The following is a 13,036-nucleotide window of genomic DNA, read 5'->3' as shown; positions in this document are numbered from 1 at the left end:
CTCACAAGACTTCACAAAATTTATTTTATTAGAGAAAAGGCACATATTCTGAAAAATACTTTGACTTTTCCTTACAAGTATTTACTTTTACAAAGTAGTGGTATTTAAAAAAATTCAACTGTGTTACTTAAAGCTGCAGTCTGTAACTTTTGGCATTCATGGTGTACTCACTTATTATATAAATTTTGTACATTTTGAACACAAAAAAAGTCACGGACTGCAGCTTTAACAGATTTAGATTTTATGATTCGGCCATGTATTAAAATGCATTAAATAGACTGTGATCCAAAAAGGGATCTAAAATATAAAAGGTCTTTTCCAGACCCTATAAATTAATTTAATTTTCGTGAACCAGCACAAATAAAAGACCAGAAAACCTGAAAAGTGCTACATGGAAGCCAACACACACTTACAAAGTCCTCACACTTGAGTGAGATTTCAAACACTAAATGGAGGCTGTAAATTCTTACCAGCCACTTACATAGTGCTTGAAAAGACGCTGTCTAAAGGTTTGAGAGAAACTGAGCTTTTGCTCCAGAGGGGACGGGCGCTACATGCTCTGCATACTGTGACCCTTTTGTCCATTTGATGATGGTGCTTTTCGGATTAGCTTCTTTTTCCCCGTCTCTCTCCCTTCAGCATTCTCACAAAACCAAAGAATTATATGTGAAGATGTGTTCATGGTGTGCTTGTGACATTTGTGGCGTTGGCCCATGAGGGAAAGGTTCCTAGACTGAACATGGCTGTTCCCCATGTGTTGATGCCAAGGTTGATGCTTAAAATGCCAATGATGTTGAGAATGAAACCTGCCTTTGCCCAAACAAAAAGAAAATACAATTATCCACCCATTTTTCCATAAACAGTGTCTCAAAAATGTAACTCCCAGTCAACTCACTGAAACATCAAAGACTCATGTAAAATGTATTCATGCCATACCATATCCAAGACTTTGAGGTTGCCATAGGAGAAAGCAATGGCGTTGGGTGGAGTGGCTACAGGAAGCATGAAAGCCAGCGATGCGCTGATGGTGCAGGGCAGCATCACGTAGAGAGGATGGAGCCCGATGGTCGTGGCCTGCAAATAGCGGTGACATATTATTAGCACTTCCGTACTCAAGTTACATTTTTGAAAAGCTCAGCAACATAGAATAACGTGGTAGGTATTGTTAAGCTACTTCAGGCTCTGTATGCTGTGTACTTACCATAGAGGCCAGAATGGGCAAGAACAGTGTGGTGGTGGCTGTGTTGCTGGAGCACTCTGTGAATGTTCCCACCAGGAAACACAGTATCAGAGAGATGGCGAAGGGCGGGATGCTCCTCAGTGGGGCTAGACTTTGACCCAGCCATTTTGACAGTCCAGACACCTACACAAAGCAAACAAACAGAAAAAAACACAATGACATTATTATATTATATTATAAATATTATTATATTTAGTGCTGTAAAATGATTAATCGTGATTAATCGCATCCATAATAAAAGTTTTTGTCTACATAATATAAGTATGTGTGCTGTGTATATATATATTATGTATATAAAAATACACATGCATGTATATATTTCTGAAAAATAGGTTATATTTATATATTAAGTATATTTATTTATAATATAAATTATATGAATATAAATATAGACATGCAAATACGTGTAAATATTTTCAAAATGTATACTATATGTGTGTGTATTTATATATACATAATAAATATACATAAAACGCACATATATTATGCAAAAACTTTTATTTTGTATGCAATTAATCGCAATTAATCATTTGACACCACTAATTATATTATATTTATTATGTGTTTTTTAGCATCTAAAGTGCATTAAATTATTTCAATACAACTTATTTAAAATTAAAGGACACCTATTATGCCCCTTTTTACACAATGTAATATAAGTCTCAGGCATCTCCAGAATGTGTCTTTTAAGTTTCAGCTCACAATGCTCAACAGATGATTTATTATTTCATTTTGATAATGCCTAATTTGAGTTTTCGTGCATGTCTCTTTAAATGCAAATGAGCTGCTGCTCCCCGCCCCCTTTTCCAGAATAGGAACTGCAAGTGTGCCTTTACAGCTCCTTCCTCAGATACTGTGTTAAAAACATCTGTTTGGTTTTGATTATCATGTCTATCGTGCTGAAATCATGTGTTTTAAACCATATTAGTTTAAACATCTGATAAAGGGTTTTCTGAGTGCACAGTCACATGGCACGTGATTACTAAATTCTTCTTCTCTTTCATGTCTTATTGCACTTAAACTGTCAAATACACACAAGTTTATGTTAAAAACACACATGAGTTGCACAAACAGTTGATTGTATCTGTGAAGGTAAGTTAGCTGGGTTGTTCTTTTTCATGTTTTCTGGCTTAGTAGATGTACCAGGGACTCGATTATAGCACTTAAACTTGGAAAAAGTCAGATTTTCATGATATGTCACCTTTAAGTCATCTTACCTCACTTCCTTTTGCCAAGGCAAATCCTCCACCCAGGAGCAGCACTATGTTCCAGGGCATACGTTCATGTACCACCTTCCAGTTTAGAAGAGTAGGAGTGCCCTTGAGTTTCTTCTTGTCATTCTTCGGTTTTTCTCCTCCTTTATAAAACAGATAGTCCAGTAGATCTGGTTTAAGAACTGGTGTAAACTTATGGCACAATGTTCTGTTCAAATGCTCTGAATGCAGAGGCACCTTACCTTCCTCCACTTCTTCAGCTTCTTCATCGTGTTCATCATTAGCACTGGCTAAACATGAACAGTCTAGCCGAGATGGAATGACGAAGAACAGGGTTGACATGAAAATGGCCACAGTGCCATCGGTGACATATCTTTGCAGAGAAAAATAGAAAGTATAAAGAAATTAATATGCAAAGAACTAATTTTTTTAATGGGACCTATTGCTTAAAGTTTTCGGGTGAAGTTGACTCACTGTCCATTTTTGTTAAATAGCTCAGTAGCCCAGCCTGGCATGAACCCTGGTTCTCGTGTGAACCACAGGATCACCAGGATCACAAAGATGACAAGCACAGCACCCTCAGCAAAAGACATCGTTCCCAGCTTCTTGTATTCATTCTTCATCACTCTGTAAGCGTCTTTGTCTCCCTCATTTTTTGAACCGCAGCCAAAAGTTTTTTTAAAACTGAGAAACAAAATCAACTCGAATTGAAATAATCAAACTAGTAACACTTTATGTCCTAGACACACACTCTAATTTAATGTAAAGCATGCAAGTTACTTACTTAAAGCCCAAGTACATGAACTGCAGCCAAAGCCAAGAGAGCGCAAGCATCAGCACCATGTTAGGAAAGGCAAAACCGAACCAGCTGGCAAAGTTGATCACGTCATTGTTATCTGGAAAAATGCTGCAAAATTGTGAAAGAATATGTGTGAGAAGAGCACACACACACACACACACACACACACACACACACACACACACACACACACACACACACACACACACATATATATATATATAACAGGACACTTGACAAACATACTCATCCATCTGGCCCTTGAGAATAAGATTTGGTGTGGTGCCTGTTAGGGTGGCTGTTCCTCCAATGCTGGCAGAGTAACACACACACAGACTCATTCCTTTAAAGAGACGAAGGTACTTTGCTTCCCGTTCTCTCCTCCTGCGTTCTAAGAGTGCATTGATTCCTGCCTCCATGTCTGGGTTGTCTATCAAGATATAAAGCAGGTGGGATGTACTGTAAGTATTAAGACTGAGCTTTAGGCTATTATTACTGATTCTGATTGGTCAATATTGGCAATGCTGTATAACAGTACACTCCTTTCAGTGACACGCTCAGTCTCTCATTTCATTCAAAACCATGGCACTACTTTGCTTCTCAGTTTGCAGTCGATTGCAGTCAAAATGAGCTTTTTGAAACTTCAGATTAACTGAACCAATTGCTTCACAAAATGATTCATTCCTTTGGAAGCTTTTGAAACATGAACACTGATGGCTGATTGTCAAAACGGTGTCTAGGCAATGAGAACTTTAAATTTAGACACTTTAAAAACCAGTTGCAAATGTTTTAGTAAAAGTTATATATATATATATATATATATATATATATATATATATATATATATATATATATATATATATATATATATATATATATATATATATATATATAATATATAAACTGAACCTACATTATAAAATAAGCCTGAAATCAGTTAAACCCGTATATTAGACACTGGTTCATTGGTTTATCGTATCAACACCCTCTGACATACAACTGAGATTTAGAAATGCTTAGAAACCCAAATAGTATGACATAATGGGACATCATTCGCTGAAATCATGCAAATTCAAAGCTTTATGAGATGATTAAGATAGTATAGACCTTAATCAGTTTGGATGCCATATTGAATTAAATGCGGATGAAAACGAGGCTGTGAAGGATAGACTTACAGTATAGTCTTTACAATGAAATGCACTGTATAAAGGTCCTAGATCATGTATTTTTTTGTAACGGACAACTTCAAATTGTTTTATAGTGCTTTTTTTCAGAAAGATGTTTAATCATTTGGAAAATCATTTATGTTGTAAAACATCAGTAGCCTAAAATATGGAGCTACACTGACTAAGCTCTATATACTGTAGATTAACTTTATAAAACAATAAAATAATTTCAATTCAGTGTCCACATATGTATTTATTTGCTGAGCAGCAGAATAATAAAAATAATAATAAAAAAAAATGTGTCAACATGTCAGACTTACTGTTGGGTTTGTCTCCAGTGACATTGTCTAAAGCTTGTTTGATGTTGACCTCGGCCAGCTCAAACGCATGGTTATCTTGGCCTTCCCTCAGCTCTTTTTCATCAGCGTCTGCCTCTGTGGCACTGAGCTGTTCAAGAACAGCTTGAGAGATGGGCAGCATCATGGCTGTGGTGGCCGTGTTGCTGATCCACATGGAGAGGAAAGCTGTTACGATCATGAACCCCAGCATCAGCCTGCAGAAGTTAACAGACAGAAAAAAAACAGGTGAGTGTGAAACAGAAATAAAGTAGGCTATAAGTTTTCAATGTGTGTGGTCTTACAAAGCAGGCCGAACTCCAACTATTAGGAGGACACTCAGAGCGATGCGCTTATGGAGATTCCAGTGTTCAACAGCTATAGCCACCAGCAGACCCCCAATAAACAGCATGTTGGTGTCCTTTAGGTACTCAACACACACCTGAAAGGTAAAGTAACAGTTACACATTTGGATCTGCTCAATATGGTTTCAGTTTACAGTGCAATACTAGCCTGCTGTTTACAGTCTGCACTACAGAGCCATCAAAATAACACGCTAATGGAGATGTTAGGAAAAATTATATTTCAATAATTCTTTCGCAAAACGTTTGTTCTGCAAATAATATGAGGAAAACTATTTTATTGTTTTTGCAACACTTATTTCAAGAGAATGCAAAAGATGTCCGAGTGAATGCAAGGTTCCCCTGGAACACGCAACACTTTAGCAAGGAAATGCTAATGTTTTGCGAGTAGATGCAAAGTTCTTTGGAGAACTTAATACTTTTTCAAGAGCACGCAAAAGATTAAATGCAAAGTTTCTCAGGCATGCAAGAGCTAGAACCTTGGAAGATTTCCAAGTGAATGCAAAGTTTCTTGGGGAAACACAACACTTTTTTGAGAGATGGCAAAAGTTTTGCAAGTGAATCCAAAATCATTTTTTCTTTCTATCTCATATTTTTTCTATCACCATGTCCAACCAGGGCTTTGTCGTATAGTGTATTTTTCCAAATTGTATACGAAAATGCATTGTGCAGTGGTAAACATTTCAGTAGTATAAAGTTAACCTCTCTGATATAACATTGGGCATTTCGCATTTTTAATCCAGTTTTGTGTAAAAATGGGTTGGCAATCTGAGAAAAACATTCAAGATCGTTCAAGTTGAGAGCATTGTATTGTGGGATACGGTAAACAGTGCAATTATGGTTGCTATTGTTGTATTTCCTTATTGACATGCTCTGAATATCTAAAATCAATCAGTTCTCTTTAAAGAAAGAAAGATAAGGAATAGGCCTATAAAAGACAGATTACAATCTGCTTGATGACATGTTCCAAGGTGTTCATAAAAACTGCTTTTATGGTCCATAAAGTTCTTGAATCATTAGAGATAACACTTATACAAATAGATTTCATGCTGATGAAGGTAAATCTGTGTGTGTGTGTGTGTGTGTGTGTGTGTGTGTGTGTGTGTGTGTGTGTGTGTGTGTGTGTGTGTGTGTGTGTGTGTGTGTGTGTGTGTCTTTAGTGCTTGTGATAATGATAATGAAATTGATCTTCGTTTATGATAACTATTATATATACACATATTTATTTTAAATGATTGCTATAAGAGTAGTTTGCTTGTACATTATGTTTAGGTATATAATGATGCAAAATGCTTATTATGGAATTTTTCTGTAAGATACCTTTCCAGATTCCATGATCCCCATCATTGGGAAGAGGATGACAGGCAGCAGGGCAGTGACGGCCAGCGGCATGCACTCTGTACACCAGTACAGCGCCATCAGGATGATGGCAAAGCCACATCTTGCCTCCTGAAGAGCAGAAGTGTCACAAGGTAAGTGATCTTGACAATACATCACCTATTCGAGTAGCAGTGGCACACATTTCTATAGAAGAGAATTATTGGATGGGAATGAGATGCATAACACATCAATGATGCAATCTCAGATCTATGGCAATCCTTTTATCTTAGGGGAGGAAAAGGTTGGTTTCGGATCTATCTATTACATCTGGTGAAGGTACCAGGGGTCACTACTGTATATCTTGAAGATGTATTTAGACTCATCTATCGCTCTCAGAATGCTGATAAAAGTAACCCTTGACCATAAACGACTATAAACTATTTAGTGCATGAATGCATTTTCTTTTATGGGTGGGTTTATTTTATGGAGGAATTTTATCAGTACAGGAAAAGGCAGTATAATCTATTTAACCCTGTAACATCTGACATATGAAATATAGTCAGAAAAATCTCATTTTTTAAACATTTAACAATCTATATATTTTTTTTTAAATATTGAAAAAAAATGCATATGTATCATATTTGATACATCAAGCATTTATGGTACATGCAATGTGATGTAATGATTTCATGAGAATATGGAGCTCAGAAATATTACTAAAAATGTCAATGCTATTCTTACGTTTACTTAATAAAAACCATTAAAGATTTTACAGCAACACACATGTACAACAACCTGAAGGTGAACACTTTTAAAATTCTACTAAGTCATGTACTTGCTAAAAAAAAGTATAAACATGTATAGTACAAGACTGTGTAGAACAGGTTTTTCACCAAAATTTTGATCATGTTGCTAATTTAGAGGCACAATATTGTAAATCACCTATGACACAGGCTTTACAGAGTTAAACTTTCCAATACCTTCTGGTTTTATGTATAAAAAATACATAACAATACATAGCCTATAGCGTAATTCTATCTTGAATAAGGTTTTGAAAAATATAAAAAATAAAGTGCATTTAATAGTTTAGCCACTTGGGGTTCTTAAATGTCTGATTGTATTAAGAATGTAATGTCATTATTTTAGTTAAATATCCAGTTTTGTTCAATAGGTTGTATATATAATATAATATAGGCTATAATATCTTTAGGTTACTTTATTGGGCCATATGACTTTATTTTCTCTGTTTGTGAATTGAGGATGACCTCTGCAAGCTGTGTAAATTGCAGTTCATGAATAAGAACAGTGCATTTTTCCAGCCATCATTCAGCTGCTGATGAGGCGATTTTTTTAAAATATGCGATAGCACTTTATTTTGACTGTCCCTTTTGAACATTCTGTTGACAATAAGTAATATTGCAGCTACATGTCAACCAACTCTCATTAGAATATTAGTAAACTGTCTGCTTCATACCTGCTAACTCTTTATTGTGATGGTCTCCCAGCAGACATTCTACTCACTATAAGTAACTTTGCAAGAACATGTTAGCTTATTCTAACCCAACCCTACCAGTGTACTAATACTCTACTAACACTCTAATGAGAGTAAGTAGATAGGTGCAACATTACTTATAGTCAGCAGAATGTGTTAAAGGGACCATCAAAATAAAGTGAAACCAAATATACAGATGACCCTTTTAATATTTCAGTCCTTTGGCTAATATCAATTCCCAAACACACACAAAAATTTGCTTAAGTTCATGTCAAGGGCTTTGCAGAAGATTTTCACAAAAAGCACTTACCGGAGATGGGACGACCAGCGGTAGGGGCAATATAAGAAAGGGGGTGATGAAGATGATGAAGTAGTTTCTGTTAACCCACAGCCAGCGTAGAACCGATGCCATGTCTTCTGGCCCTCAGCTGCAGATGTCAGGTGTGTGCTGGATGGAGAGGACAGCAAAGTATCAGCAAAGGAGGTTGTGCCTGATCAATGTGTTTATAGGTATCGTCACATAAGGAAAATTAAACATTAACTGTGTGAACAAGGGGAGGGTAAATAGGGGTATGAAGGAGGGGAGGGTAAAAGAGATGGCAAACAAAAAAGATTAACCCTTTTGTTATCTTTTTCTTAGGCCACATTTCATTGTATTGTTGGAGTACTGACTAATGGATTTATTAAAAGCATATATGAACTTTTCACACCGCCAATGTCATCATGGAAGAGCAGGTGTCACCATGATAAATGTCTCTTTTAAACCAGAAATATGTAAAGAATGTTTCTTACTGCTCACTTCTGGAAAAAATGTGGGGAAAGTGTGGGAATGTATGAACAGAATTGTCATTGAGCTGGCTTGTAAAGTCACTGCCCTATGAGTTCTTTAGAAAATTATTTTTTATTTAATTAATTAGATATCATAAAATATTTTTTTGTTTGTTTGTTATTTTTTAATTAATTAGATATCATAAAATATTTTTTGTTTGTTTGTTTGTGTTTGTTATTCTAGGTTACTGTTCATTTAAAAATACTATAAATAACTAAATATTATTGTTAATTCATATGGTCATTAATAATACATTTGTGTTCATTTATAAGAATGTTAATTTTTTATTTTACTGGTAGCCTATATATAGAAATTAACATTAACCAAGACTAATAATGCTTAAAAATGGATGTTAGCGCATTCAACCTTATTAAAAAGTGTTATGGTTTATAACAGATTTTATTTAATGAGTTATTTAATTATTAATGGGTTTAAATTAATACTTAAACATTAAATCGATTGAAAGTAAAGAATTATATTTTAAAGCAGTGCTGCTCTTTTGAACTTTATATTCATCATATTTTTTGAAGGGGGGGGGGGGTGATTACAAAATGTTTCTACAAAATATTAAGCAGCCAACTGTTTTAAATATGTATTATAATAATAATAATAAGAAGAAGAATAAATTGTTCTTGAGCGCCAAATCAGCATGTTAGACTGATTTTAAGGATCATGTGACATGTACTTTTGGTCATATAAATGTACTTGGTGAATACAAGAGACTTCTTTCAAAAACATTAAAAATCTTACTGACCACAAACCTTTGAACAGAAGTTTACATATTTCTGTTAATAAATGAGAATGAGTTCATGTATGGAACAGATGACTGGATGTTTCTAATAGTGGAAAATCAACAACAGCTAATTTAAACATATTGTATGTTTCTGGTTAACTAGTTAATATTTGCCACTAACTATACTTTGTTTCTGTCTTTGTTTGTTTGTTTGTTTCTTTCTTTTTTTATTTATTTCCTTGTTTTGTCCCTTTCACTTTTGTTTTGTTTTCTTTCATTGCATAGAAAATGTTTTGTGCCTTTACCGTTTGACTTTTACAGTTCTATAAATTCACTTTGAAAATGTCATAGTTTTATATAGCCTTGTGCAAGAGCAATATGGCTTTTATTTTACGTTTGACAAAAAAAGATAAGGGTTAAAGAATGTTTCATACAAAACTCAGCCTTTTCATAAAACCCAAATTAATGCACAAGAATGATGTGCTGAGCAGGATCACTGTAATAAATTCAGATTAGTGAGGAACAGATCAGCCAAGCATGTGATACACCTGATAATCTTCGGTTTGGTACAAACTGAGAACTGACAGCTTTTTCAATATAAATTAGTAACCTTTACAGGCTTTGAACTCTCCACTTGTGATTATTAAGGACATACTTTGGAAATTAAATCAAGTACTACCAGTTGTTCATCTTTGAAGCCCATTGACTAGTACTGTGAAAAGTCTCTTTCATCTATTATGTGCTAAAGGTCCAACATATATATTTCTCCAAAGCTTTGTTCTTCTTTTACCATCTATAGAGTCTGTTCCTTAGAGATAAAGCCAGTTGCGTGTTACATAATCTCACTTACACAACCTTTGGAGTGTATGTTCTGTGGTATATAAGGACAGCTTTCAATGAAACCCATAACTTTTCCTCTATATTTAAAAATAATTTCAAAGCTCAAGTATGATATTTACATTTGTGCATTTAGCAGACGCTTTTATCCAAAGCGACTTACAGTGCATTCAGGCTAAACATATTTAAAAAAAAAAAATTTACCAGTATGTAATTCAATAAAATGTAATTCATGCAAATGTTACTGTCAGTTTCTTCTTCCTTGTCTAGGTGCTGAGAATATATAGGTACTGCTCTCACTTTACAATGCCATAATAACAGTAGCTTTATGGAGTTGTTCTGCATGATTATAGATGATCCTCTTTAGTACATTGAGCTTTGATGCTAGACCTTGGCTGCGGCAGGACTCTGTAGTCATCTTTATGGCTGTCTAACAGACACCAAGTCTTCCTGACACAGTCGATTGGGAAATAATCTCAAGGTTGTTAACTATTGTTTCTGAGTGCATGCACCTCCCTAACCTTAAAACTAACCTGTTGTATTTTTTTTTTTTTTTTGAGGAATTTAATATTTAATATTGGCAATTCATATCAGAGACAGCTGGTCTGTCGCAGTGTGTTCTCATCAAACAGAGGTCAGGGCTCTCTCAAGGTATTCCGATTACCAATATTACTTGACATATCAATTACTCAGTTGGAATTTGGCAGTGGCTGTATGGATTAAGTCAAGATAATACTTTAAATAAGGAACTTCTTTGTTCCTGAATTTGGACTTTTATCTCTTTTAAATGACCCATTTATGGATTTTGACCTCAATAAAGGACGAAGTCCTTTCACCTTACATTATCATCCAATTTACACAACGCAATTTGTGCTATTTCTGAATAATAATGTCTGGCAGGACATCAAGTTATGGCCTAAAAGGAAATGTCAAGGAACCAAAGTGATATGAGTTATCTGAAATTCCACTTCACTCCAGTACAAATTAGTAGTTATTGACTGAAATATCTAACAACGTACTTAATCAGAATAATAAAAAAAAAAAATTCCAATTTATATCACAGTAGTAGTAGTAGCAAAACAGTAGTAGCAATACAAAAATATTTACAATAAAAATTCAGCAAAATAATCTTTAGTTCCAAGATGCATGACATTTCTCCCAGCCATTTCTGTTTCTCCTGATCCATTATTTATCAGTTTAAACAGTTTGCAAATACATGAGATTTAAGTATGTCATCACTGTCAGTTCTATTTTGAAACACTCTATTAATGCAAGACATCACAGTTGAAAAGGGTAGATATTTTAACTGATAGATTGATTAGTCACAGTACCTTTAGACCATTGTTTTGTATTACAGCATTTCTGTAATGTTATGTTTAAACATGCAAATGATCTAATTAAATCTGCACTAATTTCTGAGTTTTTTGCAGAATACATTTTTAATATAAAATCAGAAAATACTGTCAACATCCACCCCCCCAACACACACACACAAAAAAAAAACACACCATATTTTTTAGAAATTAAATGTTAGATAAATCAGGAGAATAATATGTCAAAAGTGAATGGCATATACTGTATGTATAACAACCTACAGTTGATAGGAATAAAACTGGTCTAAAAAATAATAATTTTGACAAAGTGGCCTTTAAAAATGTGTATTTTAACTAAAAGCTACAGGCACAAATATAATGTTTAATAAAGTAATCACTTAAATCTATTTTTTTAAATGTTTTCTTTCCACTAGTCTAAGAGAAGACATGCTATGAAAGCAAAAATGCCCAAAATCTCAAAATTTGTTGACTTGCTTAAAAATAAACTGACAGGAGATTTTCAAACAAATCTTACATCTTTGTTATAACATTTTTAACACAGCAAGTATAAATAATAGAAATATATATAGAATGCTGAAAAATACATAACACCCAAGACTGACATCCACAAAAGAAAGTTCAAATGGATTATCTACATTAAGTGACACAGGCTAAATGTATGCTTTCATTGCTAAATGAAAAAGTAAAAGTTTTAGAACAAGCCCAAACTAGACTGTTATCAGTATTGGTAGAGTATCAGTACAGTAAAGCAGGGCAAGCACAATAAAATAAAGAATTTAAAAAGAAATCAACAACAGAAATGATTGTGATACAAATGAGTTGATAGTGTAGAGCAGCTAATGGAGTTATAGTAAAGCCACTAGAAGGCAAGCCTGCAACCATTACCTGAAAAAGCATAACGGCTAATGCTAACGCTTCCGTCTGGCAGTATGTGGGAAAGGAGACCAGAGGCCATTTTGAATGGATGTCAGTGAAGGACAGGCTTCACTACTCTGAATAAACAGCTTTTTAGAGGAAACGACTTATCATTTAATGAATCAACAGTTTATTTGCTCATCTTCAACATATTTTACACTAAGCAATACTTTTGGATTGAACTATTTTTAGAGTTTACCATGAAAAAATACTGTGACAGAGAGGAGAAGTCACTGACTTTTTGCGATAGGTGGGATTCAGCTTACGGCACTTCTCATTCATTCCTTTGGTATCCGTAAACGATTAACTGTTGTACAACTCTGACTGAAATTCAATGATGTAATTAGTAATGTAATGTGATTAGTTATTAAGGTACACATGATCCAAGTTAGCCGTTATGCTTTCTCCAATATTAAGTAATAGAGACTCTCTCATCTCCCAATAGTAAGACAATCTCTGC

General features: G+C 34.5%; 1 protein-coding gene across 1 annotated transcript; it reads right to left on the bottom strand.

The window, feature by feature from the left end:
- Positions 1-10: 10 nt before the first annotated feature.
- On the bottom strand, positions 11-8,410 carry LOC109046202 (solute carrier family 13 member 2-like). The gene is made up of 12 exons (XM_042747523.1): positions 8,239-8,410; positions 6,437-6,565; positions 5,060-5,196; positions 4,740-4,972; positions 3,500-3,683; positions 3,239-3,361; positions 2,929-3,138; positions 2,697-2,827; positions 2,458-2,597; positions 1,202-1,363; positions 937-1,074; positions 11-816 (listed from the first exon to the last, which is right to left on the bottom strand). Exons 1-12 carry the CDS (start codon positions 8,338-8,340, stop codon positions 679-681), a joined length of 1,827 nt encoding a protein of 608 aa, XP_042603457.1. The 5' UTR covers positions 8,341-8,410; the 3' UTR covers positions 11-678.
- Positions 8,411-13,036: the final 4,626 nt, after the last annotated feature.

Source organism: Cyprinus carpio, chromosome B21 (genome assembly GCF_018340385.1).
Source record: "Cyprinus carpio isolate SPL01 chromosome B21, ASM1834038v1, whole genome shotgun sequence".
Classification (NCBI taxonomy): Eukaryota; Metazoa; Chordata; class Actinopteri; order Cypriniformes; family Cyprinidae; genus Cyprinus; species Cyprinus carpio.
Note: the sequence above shows the minus strand (reverse complement) of the source record. Positions and strands in the feature narration are given on the sequence as shown.

Bases quoted from the DNA above. Each gene is read 5' to 3' on its own strand.
- LOC109046202 (XM_042747523.1), bottom strand. From the start codon at position 8,340: ATGGCATCGGTTCTACGCTGGCTGTGGGTTAACAGAAACTACTTCATC. The intron at 2,828-2,928 runs GTGAGTCAACTT...TTCTCTGCAAAG, and splicing joins CTATTTAACAAAAATGGACA to ATATGTCACCGATGGCACTG. The intron at 1,364-2,457 runs GTAAGATGACTT...TGCTTTGTGTAG, and splicing joins CCTTGGCAAAAGGAAGTGAG to GTGTCTGGACTGTCAAAATG.